Source organism: Salmo salar, chromosome ssa01 (assembly GCF_905237065.1).
Source record: "Salmo salar chromosome ssa01, Ssal_v3.1, whole genome shotgun sequence".
Classification (NCBI taxonomy): Eukaryota; Metazoa; Chordata; class Actinopteri; order Salmoniformes; family Salmonidae; genus Salmo; species Salmo salar.
Window position 1 is genome coordinate 111,585,822 of NC_059442.1, and position 22,777 is coordinate 111,608,598.

Genomic DNA, 22,777 nt, shown 5'->3' on the forward strand with positions numbered 1-22,777 from the left:
GCTACTCAAGAGGGAGCCTGATCAGATTTAGATTTGTAGGGAGCACACGTTGTTCCTCTTTTCTTTAATACAAGCAGAGAGCAGAGGGTGTTGGGTACGGTGCAGCAGACAGCAGCCCAGTGTGTGTGTGTGTTACCTGCATGTATCCGGTCTCTGCTGTTTTAACAGCGGTGTCCACCAAGCCCTCTCGACCAGCCATAGTGTGGAAAAAGAATTCCGTGGGCGTCAGGCCTGAATAAAAGCTGTCAGCCACAAAGCCTTTAGCCGCAGGAAGCTGTGACACCACACACAGAGAGATAGAGAGAAAGGTGTTACATCATTATAATAGGCCCCGGACAAGTCCCAAATGGCACCCTATTCACTATTACTGTAGAGTGCATTACTTCTGACCAGGGCCACACAGCGCCTTGGTCAGAAGTAGTGCACTAAGGAGGGAAAAGGGTTGACATTTCGGGATTCATCCCGTTAGAGCAAAAACAATGAAAACAGGGCTCTGACTGAGCCAGCTGGAGATGTTTCTCCTTCCTAGCAGTAAACAACATCTATGAACGTTTGAACGTTTTTCAACCCTTAGCCTACAATTTCTGCAGGTTCGCGGAAATCTAATTAACATAAATCCCCATCAAAATCCGTCTGTTTAAGCTAGAGATCGTTTTTGCATCAGGCTGTGTGTTTCTCAATCCTCCGCATCCTGACTAGTCTCCCAGTCCCTGCCGCTGAATAATATCCCCACAGCATGTTGCTGCCACCACCATGCTTCACCGTAGGGATGATGCCAGGTTTCTTCTAGATGTAACGCTTGGCATTCAGGGAAAAATAGTTCAATCTTGGTTTCGTCAGGCCAGAGAGTCTTGTTTCTCATGGTCTGAGTCCTTTAGGTGCCTTTTGGCAAACTTCAAACGGGCTGTCATGTGCCTTTTACTGAGGAGTGGCTTCTGTCTGGCCACTCTACCATAAAGGCCTGATTTGGTCGAGTGCTGCAGAGATGGTTGTCCTTCTGGAAGGTACTCCCATCTCTACAGAGGAACTCTGGCACTCTGTCAGAGTAACCATCGGGTTCTTGGTCACCTCCCTGACCAAGGCCCTACTCCCCCGATTGCTCAGTTTGCCCGGGCAGCCATCTCTAGGAAGAGTCTTGGTGGTTCCAAACTTCTTCCATTTAAGAATGATGGTGGCCACTGTGTTGTTGAGGACCTTCAAAACTGCAAACATTTTTTGGTACCCTTCCCCAGATCTGTGCCACGACACAATCCTGTCTCGGAGCTCTACGGACAATTCCTTCGACCTCATGGCTTGGTTTTTGCTCTGACATGCACTGTCAACTGTGGGACCTTATATAGACAGGTACGTGCCTTTCCAAATCATGAACAATCATTAGAATTTACCACAGGTGGACTCCAATCAAGTTGTAGAAACGTCAAGGATGATCAATGGAAACAGGATGCACCTGAGCTCAATTTCAAGTCTCATAGCAAAGGGTCTGAATACTTATGTAAATAAGGTATTTCTGTTTATTTTTATAAATTTGCAAACATTTCTAAAAACCTGTTTTCGCTTGGTCATTATGGGGTATTGTGTGTAGATTGATGAAGGGGAAAAATTATTTCATAAATGTTTAGAATAAGACTAACGTAACAAAATGTGGAAAAAGTCAAGGGGTGTGAATCCTTTCAGAATGAACTGTATATGATAGAGGCTACTGCACATTCCACATGACAGAAACACATTAAAGCCCGTAGATATAGCTAGCTATATGTTCTCATGGGTAAATAAATGAAACTAGTTCCAGTAGGCTAATCTTTTGAGTGTGAAAGGTATTAATGTAGCCTACTGTATAATATATGTACATTGTTCAAACCATGATAAAGACAGGAGAGAACATGTGATTCTGGTGCTGCACATGCAGTCTATAAAGTTACAAGTATAAGCTAGAGGTTGAAATATAATAGGACCTATGTGTATAATTAGTAGGCTGATACATGTATACCTTTCATAATACCTCCCCTGATGTTATTAGTCTACCTCCTCTTTCCTTCTCTATTGTTGCTTCATTCCTTCCTCGCGTTCAACAGTTAAATGAAATACACATTTATTTTTCCTTATCTGCACAAACTGTCAGAAACCGTCTCAGGGAAGCTCATCTGCATGCTCGTCGTCCTCACCAGGGTCTTGACCTGACTGCAGTTCGACATCATAAATCGACTTGAGTGGGCCAATGCTCACATCGACGGCCACTGGCACCCTGGAGAAGTGTGCTCATCACGGACGAACTCCGGTTTCAACTGTCCCGGTCAGATGGCAGACAGCGTGTACGGCGTTGTGTGGGCGAGCGGTTTGCTGATGTCAATGTTGTGAACAGAGTGCCCCACGGTGATGAGATGGGATTATGCAAATTGCATTTTATCGATGGCAGTTTGAATGCACAGAGATACCGTGATGAGATCCTGAGGCCCATTGTTGTGCCATTCAGCCACCGCCATCACCTCATGTTTCAGCATGATAATGCACGGCCCCATGTCGCAAGGATCTGTACACAATTCCTGGAAGTTGAAAATGTCCCAGTTCTTCCATGGCCTGCATACTCACCAGACATGTCACCACCCATTGAGCATGTTTGGGATGCTCTGGATTATATTTTTGTTCTGAGTAATTATATCTACTTCCATTGTCCTCCAGGAGCGGCTTCAGGTCCTCAGCTGTGTCCCAAATGTCCCCCTATTCCCTATATAATGCATTACTTTTGACCAGAACCCTATCAGTGCCCTGGTAAAAAGGAGTGCACTATGAAATAGGGTGTCATTTGGGAGATAGCCCGCCCTAATATGTTATGAATGAATGAACCCATGCTCTGAGACTCTGGACAGATATAATGGTGATTTCAGCTGGTTAATAAAGGCCTTAAGAGGTTCTTAGAGAATCTTACTTTAGAGTGCTTCTCAAAGTGTGGCAGCGAGCGGTTCTCAAAGCCGTCGGGCACTCGAGAGCCGCTTATAGCCTGCTGGCCCACACAGGCAATCATCTGGGAGATGTTGATGAAGGATCCTAGGAGGGGAGAATGAAAGGGATGAAGAAATACGACCATTAGCATTACTGAATCATCACCTTAAACAAACAAAACTAAAAAATCCTAAGCATTCTACCATATACAGGTAAAAGAAAGCAAGCAGCCAGAACGGCTCATAGGACTAGGATCTCCTGTTTCTGTAGCGTGATGTACCAGTACACCCCCTGGACAGGACACTGGTCTATCTCCTCAGTACACCCCCTGGACAGGACACAGGTCTATCTCCTCAGTACACCCCCTGGACAGGACACAGGTCTATCTCCTCAGTACACCCCCTGGACAGGACACTGGTCTAACTCCTCAGTACACCCCCTGGACAGGACACTGGTCTAACTCCTCAGTACACCCCCTGGACAGGACACTGGTCTAACTCCTCAGTACACCCCCTGGACAGGACACTGGTCTAACTCCTCAGTACACCCCCTGGACAGGACACTGGTTTAACTCCTCAGTACACCCCCTGGACAGGACACTAGTCTAACTCCTAGATTGGGCCTTACCCCCAATCTATCTCCTTAATGCAGAGTGACAAGCAGAGATGCACCAGGTCTCATTTTTCTATGGTATGACTCGGCTGGGGATCACACTCTCAAGACCTCTAACCACAACACACCATTGAGTTGGACCATATACATGCACTGCCCATAATCAATGAATACATGAGAAATGTAGCAGGGAGAAGAGACATAATGATGGAGAGATGATGAGAGTCTACAGCAGGGAGATGAGACATAATGATGGAGAGATGTTGATGAGAGTCTACAGCAGGGAGAAGAGACATAATGATGGAGAGATGTTGATGAGAGTCTACAGCAGGGAGAAGAGACATAATGATGGAGAGATGTTGATGAGTCTACAGCAGGGAGAAGAGACATAATGATGGAGAGATGTTGATGAGTCTACAGCAGGGAGAAGAGACAATGATGGAGAGATGTTGAGGAGTCTACAGCAGGGAGAAGAGACATAATGATGGAGAGATGTTGATGAAAGAGTCTACAGCAGGGAGATGAGACAATGATGGAGAGATGATGAGAGTCTACAGCAGGGAGAAGAGACATAATGATGGAGAGATGTTGATGAAAGAGTCTACAGCAGGGAGAAGAGACATAATGATGGAGAGATGATGATGAGTCTACAGCAGGGAGAAGAGACATAATGATGGAGAGATGTTGATGAGAGTCTACAGCAGGGAGAAGAGACATAATGATGGAGAGATGTTGATGAAAGAGTCTACAGCAGGGAGAAGAGACATAATGATGGAGAGATGTTGATGAGTCTACAGCAGGGAGAAGAGACATAATGATGGAGACATGTTGATGAGTCTACAGCAGGGAGAAGAGACATAATGATGGAGAGATGATGAGAGTCTACAGCAGGGAGAAGAGACAATGATGGAGAGATGATGAGAGTCTACAGCAGGGAGAAGAGACAATGATGGAGAGATGATGAGAGTCTACAGCAGGGAGATGAGACATAATGATGGAGAGATGTTGATGAGTCTACAGCAGGGAGAAGAGACATAATGATGGAGAGATGTTGATGAGTCTACAGCAGGGAGAAGAGACATAATGATGGAGAGATGATGAGTCTACAGCAGGGAGAAGAGACATAATGATGGAGAGATGATGAGAGTCTACAGCAGGGAGAAGAGACAATGATGGAGAGATGATGAGAGTCTACAGCAGGGAGATGAGACATAATGATGGAGAGATGTTGATGAGAGTCTACAGCAGGGAGAAGAGACATAATGATGGAGAGATGATGAGTCTACAGCAGGGAGAAGAGACATAATGATGGAGAGATGTTGATGAGTCTACAGCAGGGAGAAGAGACATAATGATGGAGAGATGATGAGAGTCTACAGCAGGGAGAAGAGAGATAATGATGGAGAGATGTTGATGAAAGAGTCTACAGCAGGGAGAAGAGACATAATGATGGAGAGATGTTGATGAGACTCTACAGCAGGGAGAAGAGACATAATGATGGAGAGATGTTGATGAGAGTCTACAGCAAGGAGAAGAGACATAATGATGGAGAGATGTTGATGAGAGTCTACAGCAGGGAGAAGAGACATAATGATGGAGAGATGTTGATGAGAGTCTACAGCAGGGAGAAGAGACAATGATGGAGAGATGATGAGTCTACAGCAGGGAGATGAGACATAATGATGGAGAGATGTTGATGAGAGTCTACAGCAGGGAGAAGAGACATAATGATGGAGAGATGTTGATGAGTCTACAGCAGGGAGAAGAGACAATGATGGAGAGATGATGAGTGTACAGAAGGGAGAAGATACATAATGATGGAGAGATGTTGATGAGTCTACAGCAGGGAGAAGAGACATAATGATGGAGAGATGTTGATGAGTCTACAGCCGGGAGAAGAGACATAATGATGGAGAGATGTTGATGAGAGTCTACAGCAGGGAGAAGAGACATAATGATGGAGAGATGTTGATGAGAGTCTACAGCAGGGAGAAGAGACATAATGATGGAGAGATGTTGATGAGTCTACAGCAGGGAGAAGAGACATAATGATGGAGAGATGTTGATGAGTCTACAGCAGGGAGAAGAGACATAATGATGGAGAGATGTTGATGAGAGTCTACAGCAGGGAGAAGAGACATAATGATGGAGAGATGTTGATGAGAGTCTACAGCAGGGAGAAGAGACATAATGATGGAGAGATGTTGATGAGAGTCTACAGCAGGGAGAAGAGACATAATGATGGAGAGATGTTGATGAGAGTCTACAGCAAGGAGAAGAGACAATGATGGAGAGATGATGAGAGTCTACAGCAGGGAGATGAGACATAATGATGGAGAGATGTTGATGAGAGTCTACAGCAGGGAGATGAGACATGGAGAGATGTTGATGAGAGTCTACAGCAGGGAGAAGAGACACAATGATGGAGAGATGTTGATGAGTCTACAGCAGGGAGAAGAGACAATGATGGAGAGATGTTGATGAGTCTACAGCAGGGAGAAGAGACATAATGATGGAGAGATGTTGATGAGTCTACAGCAGGGAGAAGAGACAATGATGGAGAGATGTTGATGAGAGTCTACAGCAGGGAGAAGAGACAATGATGGAGAGATGATGAGTCTACAGCAGGGAGAAGAGACATAATTATGGAGAGATGTTGATGAAAGAGTCTACAGCAGGGAGAAGAGACATAATGATGGAGAGATGTTGATGAGAGTCTACAGCAGGGAGAAGAGACATAATGATGGAGAGATGTTGATGAGAGTCTACAGCAGGGAGAAGAGACATAATGATGGAGAGATGTTGATGAGAGTCTACAGCAGGGAGAAGAGACATAATGATGGAGAGATGTTGATGAGAGTCTACAGCAGGGAGAAGAGACATAATGATGGAGAGATGTTGATGAGAGTCTACAGCAGGGAGAAGAGACATAATGATGGAGAGATGTTGATGAGTCTACAGCAGGGAGAAGAGACATAATGATGGAGAGATGTTGAGAGTCTACAGCAGGGAGAAGAGACAATGATGGAGAGATGTTGATGAAAGAGTCTACAGCAGGGAGAAGAGACATAATGATGGAGAGATGATGAGTCTACAGCAGGGAGAAGAGACATAATGATGGAGAGATGTTGATGAAAGAGTCTACAGCAGGGAGAAGAGACATAATGATGGAGAGATGTTGATGAAAGAGTCTACTGCAGGGAGAAGAGACATAATGATGGAGAGATGTTGATGAGAGTCTACAGCAGGGAGAAGAGACATAATGATGGAGAGATGTTGATGAAAGAGTCTACAGCAGGGAGAAGAGACATAATGATGGAGAGCTGTTGATGAGTCTACAGCAGGGAGAAGAGACATAATGATGGAGAGATGATGAGAGTCTACAGCAGGGAGAAGAGACATAATGATGGAGAGATGATGAGAGTCTACAGCAGGGAGAAGAGACATAATGATGGAGAGATGTTGATGAGTCTACAGCAGGGAGAAGAGACATAATGATGGAGAGATGATGATGAGTCTACAGCAGGGAGAAGAGACATAATGATGGAGAGATGTTGATGAGAGTCTACAGCAGGGAGAAGAGACAATGATGGAGAGATGTTGATGAGAGTCTACAGCAGGGAGAAGAGACATAATGATGGAGAGATGTTGATGAGTCTACAGCAGGGAGAAGAGACATAATGATGGAGAGATGTTGATGAAAGAGTCTACAGCAGGGAGAAGAGACATGATGGAGAGATGTTGATGAGTCTACAGCAGGGAGAAGAGACATAATGATGGAGAGATGATGAGAGTCTACAGCAGGGAGAAGAGACATAATGATGGAGAGATGTTGATGAGAGTCTACAGCAGGGAGAAGAGACATAAAGATGGAGAGATGTTGATGAGAGTCTACAGCAGGGAGAAGAGACATAATGATGGAGAGATGTTGATGAGTCTACAGCAGGGAGAAGAGACAATGATGAAGAGATGTTGATGAGAGTCTACAGCAGGGAGAAGAGACAATGATGGAGAGATGATGAGAGTCTACAGCAGGGAGATGAGACATAATGATGGAGAGATGTTGATGAGTCTACAGCAGGGAGATGAGACATAATGATGGAGAGATGTTGATGAGTCTACAGCAGGGAGAAGAGACATGATGATGGAGAGATGTTGATGAGAGTCTACAGCAGGGAGAAGAGACATAATGATGGAGAGATGTTGATGAGAGTCTACAGCAGGGAGAAGAGACAATGATGGAGAGATGTTGATGAAAGAGTCTACAGCAGGGAGAAGAGACATAATGATGGAGAGATGTTGATGAAAGAGTCTACAGCAGGGAGAAGAGACATAATGATGGAGAGATGTTGATGAGTCTACAGCAGGGAGATGAGACATAATGATGGAGAGATGTTGATGAGAGTCTACAGCAGGGAGAAGAGACAATGATGGAGAGATGTTGATGAGAGTCTACAGCAGGGAGAAGAGACAATGATGGAGAGATGTTGATGAAAGAGTCTACAGCAGGGAGAAGAGACATAATGATGGAGAGATGATGAGTCTACAGCAGGGAGAAGAGACATAATGATGGAGAGATGATGAGTCTACAGCAGGGAGAAGAGACATAATGATGGAGAGATGTTGATGAGTCTACAGCAGGGAGAAGAGACATCATGATGGAGAGATGATGAGAGTCTACAGCAGGGAGAAGAGAGATAATGATGGAGAGATGTTGATGAAAGAGTCTACAGCAGGGAGAAGAGACATAATGATGGAGAGATGTTGATGAGACTCTACAGCAGGGAGAACACACATAATGATGGAGAGATGTTGATGAGAGTCTACAGCAAGGAGAAGAGACAATGATGGAGAGATGATGAGAGTCTACAGCAGGGAGATGAGACATAATGATGGAGAGATGTTGATGAGAGTCTACAGCAGGGAGATGAGACATGGAGAGATGTTGATGAGAGTCTACAGCAGGGAGAAGAGACACAATGATGGAGAGATGTTGATGAGTCTACAGCAGGGAGAAGAGACAATGATGGAGAGATGTTGATGAGTCTACAGCAGGGAGAAGAGACAATGATGGAGAGATGTTGATGAGAGTCTACAGCAGGGAGAAGAGACAATGATGGAGAGATGATGAGTCTACAGCAGGGAGATGAGACATAATGATGGAGAGATGTTGATGAGAGTCTACAGCAGGGAGAAGAGACAATGATGGAGAGATGTTGATGAGTCTACAGCAGGGAGAAGAGACAATGATGGAGAGATGATGAGTCTACAGAAGGGAGAAGATACATAATGATGGAGAGATGTTGATGAGTCTACAGCAGGGAGAAGAGACATAATGATGGAGAGATGTTGATGAGTCTACAGCCGGGAGAAGAGACATAATGATGGAGAGATGTTGATGAGAGTCTACAGCAGGGAGAAGAGACATAATGATGGAGAGATGTTGATGAGAGTCTACAGCAGGGAGAAGAGACATAATGATGGAGACATGTTGATGAGTCTACAGCAGGGAGAAGAGACATAATGATGGAGAGATGATGAGAGTCTACAGCAGGGAGAAGAGACAATGATGGAGAGATGATGAGAGTCTACAGCAGGGAGAAGAGACAATGATGGAGAGATGATGAGAGTCTACAGCAGGGAGATGAGACATAATGATGGAGAGATGTTGATGAGTCTACAGCAGGGAGAAGAGACATAATGATGGAGAGATGTTGATGAGTCTACAGCAGGGAGAAGAGACATAATGATGGAGAGATGATGAGTCTACAGCAGGGAGAAGAGACATAATGATGGAGAGATGATGAGAGTCTACAGCAGGGAGAAGAGACAATGATGGAGAGATGATGAGAGTCTACAGCAGGGAGATGAGACATAATGATGGAGAGATGTTGATGAGAGTCTACAGCAGGGAGAAGAGACATAATGATGGAGAGATGATGAGTCTACAGCAGGGAGAAGAGACATAATGATGGAGAGATGTTGATGAGTCTACAGCAGGGAGAAGAGACATAATGATGGAGAGATGATGAGAGTCTACAGCAGGGAGAAGAGAGATAATGATGGAGAGATGTTGATGAAAGAGTCTACAGCAGGGAGAAGAGACATAATGATGGAGAGATGTTGAGAGTCTACAGCAGGGAGAAGAGACAATGATGGAGAGATGATGAGAGTCTACAGCAGGGAGATGAGACATAATGATGGAGAGATGTTGATGAGTCTACAGCAGGGAGAAGAGACATAATGATGGAGAGATGTTGATGAGAGTCTACAGCAGGGAGAAGAGACATAATGATGGAGAGATGATGAGTCTACAGCAGGGAGAAGAGACATAATGATGGAGAGATGTTGATGAGTCTACAGCAGGGAGAAGAGACATCATGATGGAGAGATGATGAGAGTCTACAGCAGGGAGAAGAGAGATAATGATGGAGAGATGTTGATGAAAGAGTCTACAGCAGGGAGAAGAGACATAATGATGGAGAGATGTTGATGAGACTCTACAGCAGGGAGAAGAGACATAATGATGGAGAGATGTTGATGAGAGTCTACAGCAAGGAGAAGAGACAATGATGGAGAGATGATGAGAGTCTACAGCAGGGAGATGAGACATAATGATGGAGAGATGTTGATGAGAGTCTACAGCAGGGAGATGAGACATAATGGAGAGATGTTGATGAGAGTCTACAGCAGGGAGAAGAGACACAATGATGGAGAGATGTTGATGAGTCTACAGCAGGGAGAAGAGACAATGATGGAGAGATGTTGATGAGAGTCTACAGCAGGGAGAAGAGACAATGATGGAGAGATGATGAGTCTACAGCAGGGAGATGAGACATAATGATGGAGAGATGTTGATGAGAGTCTACAGCAGGGAGAAGAGACAATGATGGAGAGATGTTGATGAAAGAGTCTACAGCAGGGAGATGAGACATAATGATGGAGAGATGTTGATGAAAGAGTCTACAGCAGGGAGATGAGACATAATGATGGAGAGATGTTGATGAGAGTCTACAGCAGGGAGAAGAGACATAATGATGGAGAGATGTTGATGAGTCTACAGCAGGGAGAAGAGACAATGATGGAGAGATGATGAGTGTACAGAAGGGAGAAGATACATAATGATGGAGAGATGTTGATGAGTCTACAGCAGGGAGAAGAGACATAATGATGGAGAGATGTTGATGAGTCTACAGCAGGGAGAAGAGACATAATGATGGAGAGATGTTGATGAGAGTCTACAGCAGGGAGAAGAGACATAATGATGGAGAGATGTTGATGAGAGTCTACAGCAGGGAGAAGAGACATAATGATGGAGAGATGTTGATGAGTCTACAGCAGGGAGAAGAGACATAATGATGGAGAGATGTTGATGAGTCTACAGCAGGGAGAAGAGACATAATGATGGAGAGATGTTGATGAGTCTACAGCAGGGAGAAGAGACATAATGATGGAGAGATGTTGATGAGAGTCTACAGCAGGGAGAATAGACATAATGATGGAGAGATGATGAGAGTCTACAGCAGGGAGAAGAGACATAATGATGGAGAGATGTTGATGAGAGTCTACAGCAGGGAGAAGAGACATAATGATGGAGAGATGTTGATGAGAGTCTACAGCAAGGAGAAGAGACAATGATGGAGAGATGATGAGAGTCTACAGCAGGGAGATGAGACATAATGATGGAGAGATGTTGATGAGAGTCTACAGCAGGGAGATGAGACATGGAGAGATGTTGATGAGAGTCTACAGCAGGGAGAAGAGACAATGATGGAGAGATGTTGATGAGTCTACAGCAGGGAGAAGAGACAATGATGGAGAGATGTTGATGAGTCTACAGCAGGGAGAAGAGACATAATGATGGAGAGATGTTGATGAGTCTACAGCAGGGAGAAGAGACAATGATGGAGAGATGTTGATGAGAGTCTACAGCAGGGAGAAGAGACAATGATGGAGAGATGATGAGTCTACAGCAGGGAGAAGAGACATTATTGTGGAGAGATGTTGATGAAAGAGTCTACAGCAGGGAGAAGAGACATAATGATGGAGAGATGTTGATGAGAGTCTACAGCAGGGAGAAGAGACATAATGATGGAGAGATGTTGATGAGAGTCTACAGCAGGGAGAAGAGACATAATGATGGAGAGATGTTGATGAGAGTCTACAGCAGGGAGAAGAGACATAATGATGGAGAGATGTTGATGAGAGTCTACAGCAGGGAGAAGAGACATAATGATGGAGAGATGTTGATGAGAGTCTACAGCAGGGAGAAGAGACATAATGATGGAGAGATGTTGATGAGTCTACAGCAGGGAGAAGAGACATAATGATGGAGAGATGTTGATGAGTCTACAGCAGGGAGAAGAGACATAATGATGGAGAGATGTTGATGAAAGAGTCTACAGCAGGGAGAAGAGACATAATGATGGAGAGATGTTGATGAGAGTCTACAGCAGGGAGAAGAGACATAATGATGGAGAGATGTTGATGAAGAGTCTACAGCAGGGAGAAGAGACATAATGATGGAGAGATGTTGATGAAAGTCTACAGCAGGGAGAAGAGACATAATGATGGAGAGATGTTGATGAGAGTCTACAGCAAGGAGAAGAGACATAATGATGGAGAGATGTTGATGAGAGTCTACAGCAGGGAGAAGAGACATAATGATGGAGAGATGTTGATGAGAGTCTACAGCAGGGAGAAGAGACATAATGATGGAGAGATGTTGATGAGAGTCTACAGCAGGGAGAAGAGACATAATGATGGAGAGATGTTGATGAGTCTACAGCAGGGAGAAGAGACATAATGATGGAGAGATGTTGATGAGTCTACAGCAGGGAGAAGAGACATAATGATGGAGAGATGTTGATGAGAGTCTACAGCAGGGAGAAGAGACATAATGATGGAGAGATGTTGATGAGAGTCTACAGCAGGGAGAAGAGACATAATGATGGAGAGATGTTGATGAGAGTCTACAGCAGGGAGAAGAGACATAATGATGGAGAGATGTTGATGAAAGAGTCTACAGCAGGGAGAAGAGACATAATGATGGAGAGATGTTGATGAGAGTCTACAGCAGGGAGAAGAGACATAATGATGGAGAGATGTTGATGAGAGTCTACAGCAGGGAGAAGAGACATAATGATGGAGAGATGTTGATGAGAGTCTACAGCAGGGAGAAGAGACATAATGATGGAGAGATGTTGATGAGAGTCTACAGCAGGGAGAAGAGACATAATGATGGAGAGATGTTGATGAGAGTCTACAGCAGGGAGAAGAGACATAATGATGGAGAGATGTTGATGAGTCTACAGCAGGGAGAAGAGACATAATGATGGAGAGATGTTGATGAGTCTACAGCAGGGAGAAGAGACATAATGATGGAGAGATGTTGATGAGAGTCTACAGCAGGGAGAAGAGACATAATGATGGAGAGATGTTGATGAGTCTACAGCAGGGAGAAGAGACATAATGATGGAGAGATGTTGATGAAAGAGTCTACAGCAGGGAGAAGAGACATAATGATGGAGAGATGTTGATGAAAGAGTCTACAGCAGGGAGAAGAGACATAATGATGGAGAGATGTTGATGAGAGTCTACAGCAGGGAGAAGAGACATAATGATGGAGAGATGTTGATGAAAGAGTCTACAGCAGGGAGAAGAGACATAATGATGGAGAGATGTTGATGAGTCTACAGCAGGGAGAAGAGACATAATGATGGAGAGATGATGAGAGTCTACAGCAGGGAGAAGAGACATAATGATGGAGAGATGATGAGAGTCTACAGCAGGGAGAAGAGACATAATGATGGAGAGATGTTGATGAGTCTACAGCAGGGAGAAGAGACATAATGATGGAGAGATGATGATGAGTCTACAGCAGGGAGAAGAGACATAATGATGGAGAGATGTTGATGAGAGTCTACAGCAGGGAGAAGAGACAATGATGGAGAGATGTTGATGAGAGTCTACAGCAGGGAGAAGAGACATAATGATGGAGAGATGTTGATGAGTCTACAGCAGGGAGAAGAGACATAATGATGGAGAGATGTTGATGAAAGTCTACAGCAGGGAGAAGAGACATGATGGAGAGATGTTGATGAGTCTACAGCAGGGAGAAGAGACATAATGATGGAGAGATGATGAGAGTCTACAGCAGGGAGAAGAGACATAATGATGGAGAGATGTTGATGAGAGTCTACAGCAGGGAGAAGAGACATAATGATGGAGAGATGTTGATGAGTCTACAGCAGGGAGAAGAGACAATGATGAAGAGATGTTGATGAGTCTACAGCAGGGAGAAGAGACAATGATGAAGAGATGTTGATGAGAGTCTACAGCAGGGAGAAGAGACAATGATGGAGAGATGTTGATGAGAGTCTACAGCAGGGAGAAGAGACATAATGATGGAGAGATGTTGATGAGTCTACAGCAGGGAGAAGAGACATAATGATGGAGAGATGTTGATGAGTCTACAGCAGGGAGAAGAGACATAATGATGGAGAGATGTTGATGAGAGTCTACAGCAGGGAGAAGAGACATAATGATGGAGAGATGTTGATGAGAGTCTACAGCAGGGAGAAGAGACATAATGATGGAGAGATGTTGATGAAAGAGTCTACAGCAGGGAGAAGAGACATAATGATGGAGAGATGTTGATGAAAGAGTCTACAGCAGGGAGAAGAGACATAATGATGGAGAGATGTTGATGAGTCTACAGCAGGGAGATGAGACATAATGATGGAGAGATGTTGATGAGTCTACAGCAGGGAGAAGAGACATAATGATGGAGAGATGTTGATGAGAGTCTACAGCAGGGAGAAGAGACAATGATGGAGAGATGTTGATGAGAGTCTACAGCAGGGAGAAGAGACAATGATGGAGAGATGTTGATGAAAGAGTCTACAGCAGGGAGAAGAGACATAATGATGGAGAGATGATGAGTCTACAGCAGGGAGAAGAGACATAATGATGGAGAGATGTTGATGAGTCTACAGCAGGGAGAAGAGACATAATGATGGAGAGATGAAGAGAGTCTACAGCAGGGAGAAGAGACATAATGATGGAGAGATGTTGATGAAAGAGTCTACAGCAGGGAGAAGAGACAATGATGGAGAGATGTTGATGAGAGTCTACAGCAGGGAGAAGAGACATAATGATGGAGAGATGTTGATGAGAGTCTACAGCAGGGAGATGAGACATAATGATGGAGAGATGTTGATGAGTCTACAGCAGGGAGAAGAGACATAATGATGGAGAGATGTTGATTAGAGTCTACAGCAGGGAGATGAGACATAATGATGGAGAGATGATGATAGTCTACAGCAGGGAGAAGAGACATAATGATGGAGAGATGTTGATGAGAGTCTACAGCAGGGAGAAGAGACATAATGATGGAGAGATGTTGATGAGTCTACAGCAGGGAGAAGAGACATAATGATGGAGAGATGTTGATGAGTCTACAGCAGGGAGAAGAGACATAATGATGGAGAGATGTTGATGAGTCTACAGCAGGGAGAAGAGACATGATGATGGAGAGATGTTGATGAGAGTCTACAGCAGGGAGAAGAGACATAATGATGGAGAGATGTTGATGAGAGTCTACAGCAGGGAGAAGAGACATAATGATGGAGAGATGTTGATGAGAGTCTACAGCAGGGAGAAGAGACATAATGATGGAGAGATGTTGATGAGAGTCTACAGCAGGGAGAAGAGACATAATGATGGAGAGATGTTGATGAGAGTCTACAGCAGGGAGAAGAGACATAATGATGGAGAGATGTTGATGAGAGTCTACAGCAGGGAGAAGAGACATAATGATGGAGAGATGTTGATGAGAGTCTACAGCAGGGAGAAGAGACATAATGATGGAGAGATGTTGATGAGTCTACAGCAGGGAGAAGAGACATAATGATGGAGAGATGTTGATGAGTCTACAGCAGGGAGAAGAGACATAATGATGGAGAGATGTTGATGAGAGTCTACAGCAGGGAGAAGAGACATAATGATGGAGAGATGTTGATGAGAGTCTACAGCAGGGAGAAGAGACATAATGATGGAGAGATGTTGATGAGAGTCTACAGCAGGGAGAAGAGACATAATGATGGAGAGATGTTGATGAGTCTACAGCAGGGAGAAGAGACATAATGATGGAGAGATGTTGATGAGAGTCTACAGCAGGGAGAAGAGACATAATGATGGAGAGATGTTGATGAGAGTCTACAGCAGGGAGAAGAGACATAATGATGGAGAGATGTTGATGAGAGTCTACAGCAGGGAGAAGAGACATAATGATGGAGAGATGTTGATGAGAGTCTACAGCAGGGAGAAGAGACATAATGATGGAGAGATGTTGATGAGAGTCTACAGCAGGGAGAAGAGACATAATGATGGAGAGATGTTGATGAGAGTCTACAGCAGGGAGAAGAGACATAATGATGGAGAGATGTTGATGAGAGTCTACAGCAGGGAGAAGAGACATAATGATGGAGAGATGTTGATGAGAGTCTACAGCAGGGAGAAGAGACATAATGATGGAGAGATGTTGATGAGAGTCTACAGCAGGGAGAAGAGACATAATGATGGAGAGATGTTGATGAGAGTCTACAGCAGGGAGAAGAGACATAATGATGGAGAGATGTTGATGAGGTCTACAGCAGGGAGAAGAGACATAATGATGGAGAGATGTTGATGAGAGTCTACAGCAGGGAGAAGAGACATAATGATGGAGAGATGTTGATGAGAGTCTACAGCAGGGAGAAGAGACATAATGATGGAGAGATGTTGATGAGGTCTACAGCAGGGAGAAGAGACATAATGATGGAGAGATGTTGATGAGAGTCTACAGCAGGGAGAAGAGACATAATGATGGAGAGATGTTGATGAGAGTCTACAGCAGGGAGAAGAGACATAATGATGGAGAGATGTTGATGAGTCTACAGCAGGGAGAAGAGACATAATGATGGAGAGATGTTGATGAGAGTCTACAGCAGGGAGAAGAGACATAATGATGGAGAGATGTTGATGAGAGTCTACAGCAGGGAGAAGAGACATAATGATGGAGAGATGTTGATGAGAGTCTACAGCAGGGAGAAGAGACATAATGATGGAGAGATGTTGATGAGAGTCTACAGCAGGGAGAAGAGACATAATGATGGAGAGATGTTGATGAGAGTCTACAGCAGGGAGAAGAGACATAATGATGGAGAGATGTTGATGAGAGTCTACAGCAGGGAGAAGAGACATAATGATGGAGAGATGTTGATGAGAGTCTACAGCAGGGAGAAGAGACATAATGATGGAGAGATGTTGATGAGAGTCTACAGCAGGGAGAAGAGACATAATGATGGAGAGATGTTGATGAGTCTACAGCAGGGAGAAGAGACATAATGATGGAGAGATGTGATGAGAGTCTACAGCAGGGAGAAGAGACATAATGATGGAGAGATGTTGATGAGAGTCTACAGCAGGGAGAAGAGACATAATGATGGAGAGATGTTGATGAGAGTCTACAGCAGGGAGAAGAGACATAATGATGGAGAGATGTTGATGAGAGTCTACAGCAGGGAGAAGAGACATAATGATGGAGAGATGTTGATGAGAGTCTACAGCAGGGAGAAGAGACATAATGATGGAGAGATGTTGATGAGAGTCTACAGCAGGGAGAAGAGACATAATGATGGAGAGATGTTGATGAGAGTCTACAGCAGGGAGAAGAGACATAATGATGGAGAGATGTTGATGAGAGTCTACAGCAGGGAGAAGAGACATAATGATGGAGAGATGTTGATGAGTCTACAGCAGGGAGAAGAGACATATGATGGAGAGATGTTGATGAGAGTCTACAGCTGGGAGAAGAGACATAATGATGGAGAGATGTTGATGAGTCTACAGCAGGGAGAAGAGACATAATGATGGAGAGATGTTGATGAGTCTACAGCAGGGAGAAGAGACATAATGATGGAGAGATGTTGATGAGTCTACAGCAGGGAGAAGAGACATGATGATGGAGAGATGTTGATGAGAGTCTACAGCAGGGAGAAGAGACATAATGATGGAGAGATGTTGATGAGAGTCTACAGCAGGCAGAAGAGACATAATGATGGAGAGATGTTGATGAAAGAGTCTACAGCAGGGAGAAGAGACATAATGATGGAGAGATGTTGATGAGTCTACAGCAGGGAGAAGAGACATAATGATGGAGAGATGTTGATGAGTCTACAGCAGGGAGAAGAGACATAATGATGGAGAGATGATGAGAGTCTACAGCAGGGAGAAGAGACATAATGATGGAGAGATGTTGATGAGTCTACAGCAGGGAGATGAGACATAATGATGGAGAGATGTTGATGAGTCTACAGCAGGGAGAAGAGACATGATGATGGAGAGATGTTGATGAAAGAGTCTACAGCAGGGAGATGAGACATAATGATGGAGAGATGATGAGAGTCTACAGCAGGGAGAAGAGACATAATGATGGAGAGATGTTGATGAGAGTCTACAGCAGGGAGAAGAGACATAATGATGGAGAGATGTTGATGAAAGAGTCTACAGCAGGGAGAAGAGACATAATGATGGAGAGATGTTGATGAGAGTCTACAGCAGGGAGATGAGACAATGATGGAGAGATGATGAGAGTCTACAGCAGGGAGATGAGACATAATGATGGAGAGATGTTGATGAGTCTACAGCAGGGAGATGAGACATAATGATGGAGAGATGTTGATGAGAGTCTACAGCAGGGAGAAGAGACATGGGAGAGATGTTGATGAGAGTCTACAGCAGGGAGATGAGACATGGAGAGATGTTGATGAGAGTCTACAGCAGGGAGAAGAGACATAATGATGGAGAGATGTTGATGAGTCTACAGCAGGGAGAAGAGACATAATGATGGAGAGATGTTGATTAGAGTCTACAGCAGGTAGAAGAGACAATGATGGAGAGATGTTGATGAAAGAGTCTACAGCAGGGAGAAGAGACATAATGATGGAGAGATGATGAGAGTCTACAGCAGGGAGAAGAGACATAATGATGGAGAGATGTTGATTAAAGAGTCTACAGCAGGGAGAAGAGACAATGATGGAGAGATGTTGATGAGAGTCTACAGCAGGGAGATGAGACAATGATGGAGAGATGTTGATGAGTCTACGGCAGGGAGAAGAGACATAATGATGGAGAGATGATGAGAGTCTACAGCAGGGAGAAGAGACATAATGATGGAGAGATGTTGATGAGTCTACAGCAGGGAGATGAGACATAATGATGGAGAGATGATGATGAGTCTACAGCAGGGAGATGAGACATAATGATGGAGAGATGATGATGAGTCTACAGCAGGGAGAAGAGACATAATGATGGAGAGATGTTGATGAGAGTCTACAGCAGGGAGAAGAGACATAATGATGGAGAGATGTTGATGAGAGTCTACTGCAGGGAGAAGAGACAATGATGGAGAGATGATGAGAGTATACAGCAGGGAGAAGAGACAATGATGGAGAGATGATGAGAGTCTACAGCAGGGAGAAGAGACATAATGATGGAGATATGATGAGAGTCTACAGCAGGGAGATGAGACATAATGATGGAGAGATGTTGATGAGTCTACAGCAGGGAGATGAGACATAATGATGGAGAGATGTTGATGAGAGTCTACAGCAGGGAGATGAGACATGGAGAGATGTTGATGAGAGTCTACAGCAGGGAGATGAGACATGGAGAGATGTTGATGAGAGTCTACAGCAGGGAGAAGAGACATAATGATGGAGAGATGTTGATGAAAGAGTCTACAGCAGGGAGAAGAGACATGATGGAGAGATGTTGATGAGTCTACAGCAGGGAGAAGAGACATAATGATGGAGAGATGATGAGAGTCTACAGCAGGGAGAAGAGACATAATGATGGAGAGATGTTGATGAGAGTCTACAGCAGGGAGAAGAGACATAATGATGGAGAGATGTTGATGAGTCTACAGCAGGGAGAAGAGACATAATGATGGAGAGATGTTGATGAGTCTACAGCAGGGAGAAGAGACATAATGATGGAGAGATGTTGATTAGAGTCTACAGCAGGGAGAAGAGACAATGATGGAGAGATGTTGATGAAAGAGTCTACAGCAGGGAGAAGAGACATAATGATGGAGAGATGATGAGAGTCTACAGCAGGGAGAAGAGACATAATGATGGAGAGATGTTGATTAAAGAGTCTACAGCAGGGAGAAGAGACAATGATGGAGAGACGATGAGAGTCTACAGCATGGAGAAGAGACAATGATGGAGAGATGTTGATGAGAGTCTACAGCAGGGAGAAGAGACATAATGATGGAGAGATGTTGATGAAAGAGTCTACAGCAGGGAGAAGAGACAATGATGGAGAGCTGTTGATGAGTCTACAGCAGGGAGAAGAGACATAATGATGGAGAGATGATGAGAGTCTACAGCAGGGAGAAGAGACATAATGATGGAGAGATGATGAGAGTCTACAGCAGGGAGAAGAGACATAATGATGGAGAGATGTTGATGAGTCTACAGCAGGGAGAAGAGACATAATGATGGAGAGATGTTGATGAGAGTCTACAGCAGGGAGAAGAGACATAATGATGGAGAGATGTTGATGAGAGTCTACAGCAGGGAGAAGAGACATAATGATGGAGAGATGTTGATGAGCGTCTACAGCAGGGAGAAGAGACATAATGATGGAGAGATGTTGATGAGTCTACAGCAGGGAGAAGAGACATAATGATGGAGAGATGTTGATGAGAGTCTACAGCAGGGAGAAGAGACATAATGATGGAGAGATGTTGATGAGTCTACAGCAGGGAGAAGAGACATAATGATGGAGAGATGATGAGAGTCTACAGCAGGGAGAAGAGACATAATGATGGAGAGATGTTGATGAGTCTACAGCGGGGAGATGAGACATAATGATGGAGAGATGATGATGAGTCTACAGCAGGGAGATGAGACATAATGATGGAGAGATGATGATGAGTCTACAGCAGGGAGAAGAGACATAATGATGGAGAGATGTTGATGAGAGTCTACAGCAGGGAGAAGAGACATAATGATGGAGAGATGTTGATGAGAGTCTACAGCAGGGAGAAGAGACATAATGATGGAGAGATGTTGATGAGAGTCTACAGCAGGGAGAAGAGACATAATGATGGAGAGATGTTGATGAGAGTCTACAGCAGGGAGAAGAGACATAATGATGGAGAGATGTTGATGAGTCTACAGCAGGGAGATGAGACATAATGATGGAGAGATGTTGATGAGTCTACAGCAGGGAGAAGAGACATGATGATGGAGAGATGTTGATGAGAGTCTACAGCAGGGAGAAGAGACATAATGATGGAGAGATGTTGATGAGAGTCTACAGCAGGCAGAAGAGACAATGATGGAGAGATGTTGATGAAAGAGTCTACAGCAGGGAGAAGAGACATAATGATGGAGAGATGTTGATGAGTCTACAGCAGGGAGAAGAGACATAATGATGGAGAGATGTTGATGAGTCTACAGCAGGGAGAAGAGACATAATGATGGAGAGATGATGAGAGTCTACAGCAGGGAGAAGAGACATAATGATGGAGAGATGTTGATGAGTCTACAGCAGGGAGATGAGACATAATGATGGAGAGATGTTGATGAGTCTACAGCAGGGAGAAGAGACATGATGATGGAGAGATGTTGATGAGAGTCTACAGCAGGGAGATGAGACATAATGATGGAGAGATGTTGATGAGTCTACAGCAGGGAGAAGAGACATAATGATGGAGAGATGTTGATTAGAGTCTACAGCAGGGAGATGAGACATAATGATGGAGAGATGATGAGAGTCTACAGCAGGGAGATGAGACATAATGATGGAGAGATGTTGATGAGTCTACAGCAGGGAGATGAGACATAATGATGGAGAGATGTTGATGAGAGTCTACAGCAGGGAGATGAGACATGGAGAGATGTTGATGAGAGTCTACAGCAGGGAGATGAGACATGGAGAGATGTTGATGAGAGTCTACAGCAGGGAGAAGAGACATAATGATGGAGAGATGTTGATGAGTCTACAGCAGGGAGAAGAGACAATGATGGAGAGATGTTGATTAGAGTCTACAGCAGGGAGAAGAGACAATGATGGAGAGATGTTGATGAAAGAGTCTACAGCAGGGAGAAGAGACATAATGATGGAGAGATGATGAGAGTCTACAGCAGGGAGAAGAGACATAATGATGGAGAGATGTTGATTAAAGAGTCTACAGCAGGGAGAAGAGACATAATGATGGAGAGATGATGAGAGTCTACAGCAGGGAGAAGAGACATAATGATGGAGAGATGTTGATGAGTCTACAGCAGGGAGATGAGACATAATGATGGAGAGATGTTGATGAGAGTCTACAGCAGGGAGAAGAGACATAATGATGGAGAGATGTTGATGAGAGTCTACAGCAGGGAGAAGAGACATAATGATGGAGAGATGTTGATGAGAGTCTACAGCAGGGAGAAGAGACATAATGATGGAGAGATGTTGATGAGAGTCTACAGCAGGGAGAAGAGACATAATGATGGAGAGATGTTGATGAGAGTCTACAGCAGGGAGAAGAGACATAATGATGGAGAGATGTTGATGAGTCTACAGCAGGGAGATGAGACATAATGATGGAGAGATGTTGATGAGTCTACAGCAGGGAGAAGAGACATGATGATGGAGAGATGTTGATGAGAGTCTACAGCAGGGAGAAGAGACATAATGATGGAGAGATGTTGATGAGAGTCTACAGCAGGCAGAAGAGACAATGATGGAGAGATGTTGATGAAAGAGTCTACAGCAGGGAGAAGAGACATAATGATGGAGAGATGTTGATGAGTCTACAGCAGGGAGAAGAGACATAATGATGGAGAGATGTTGATGAGTCTACAGCAGGGAGAAGAGACATAATGATGGAGAGATGTTGATGAGTCTACAGCAGGGAGATGAGACATAATGATGGAGAGATGTTGATGAGTCTACAGCAGGGAGAAGAGACATGATGATGGAGAGATGTTGATGAGAGTCTACAGCAGGGAGATGAGACATAATGATGGAGAGATGTTGATGAGTCTACAGCAGGGAGAAGAGACATAATGATGGAGAGATGTTGATTAGAGTCTACAGCAGGGAGATGAGACATAATGATGGAGAGATGATGAGAGTCTACAGCAGGGAGAAGAGACATAATGATGGAGAGATGTTGATGAGA

At 44.2% G+C, this 22,777-nt stretch overlaps 1 protein-coding gene across 2 annotated transcripts in view; it reads right to left on the reverse strand.

Annotated features, from left to right (window-relative positions):
• LOC106577378 (polymerase (RNA) III (DNA directed) polypeptide A) overlaps positions 1-22,777 on the reverse strand; it is a 69,917-nt gene that overhangs the window by 24,479 nt on the left and 22,661 nt on the right. For both annotated transcript variants that reach the window (XM_045687468.1, XM_045687464.1), the window contains exons 18-19: positions 2,924-3,042; positions 137-274 (exon numbers count right to left, since the gene is read on the reverse strand). In XM_045687468.1, coding sequence (XP_045543424.1) covers positions 137-274; positions 2,924-3,042 — 257 coding nt within the window. The remainder of the gene's footprint in view (positions 1-136; positions 275-2,923; positions 3,043-22,777) is intronic.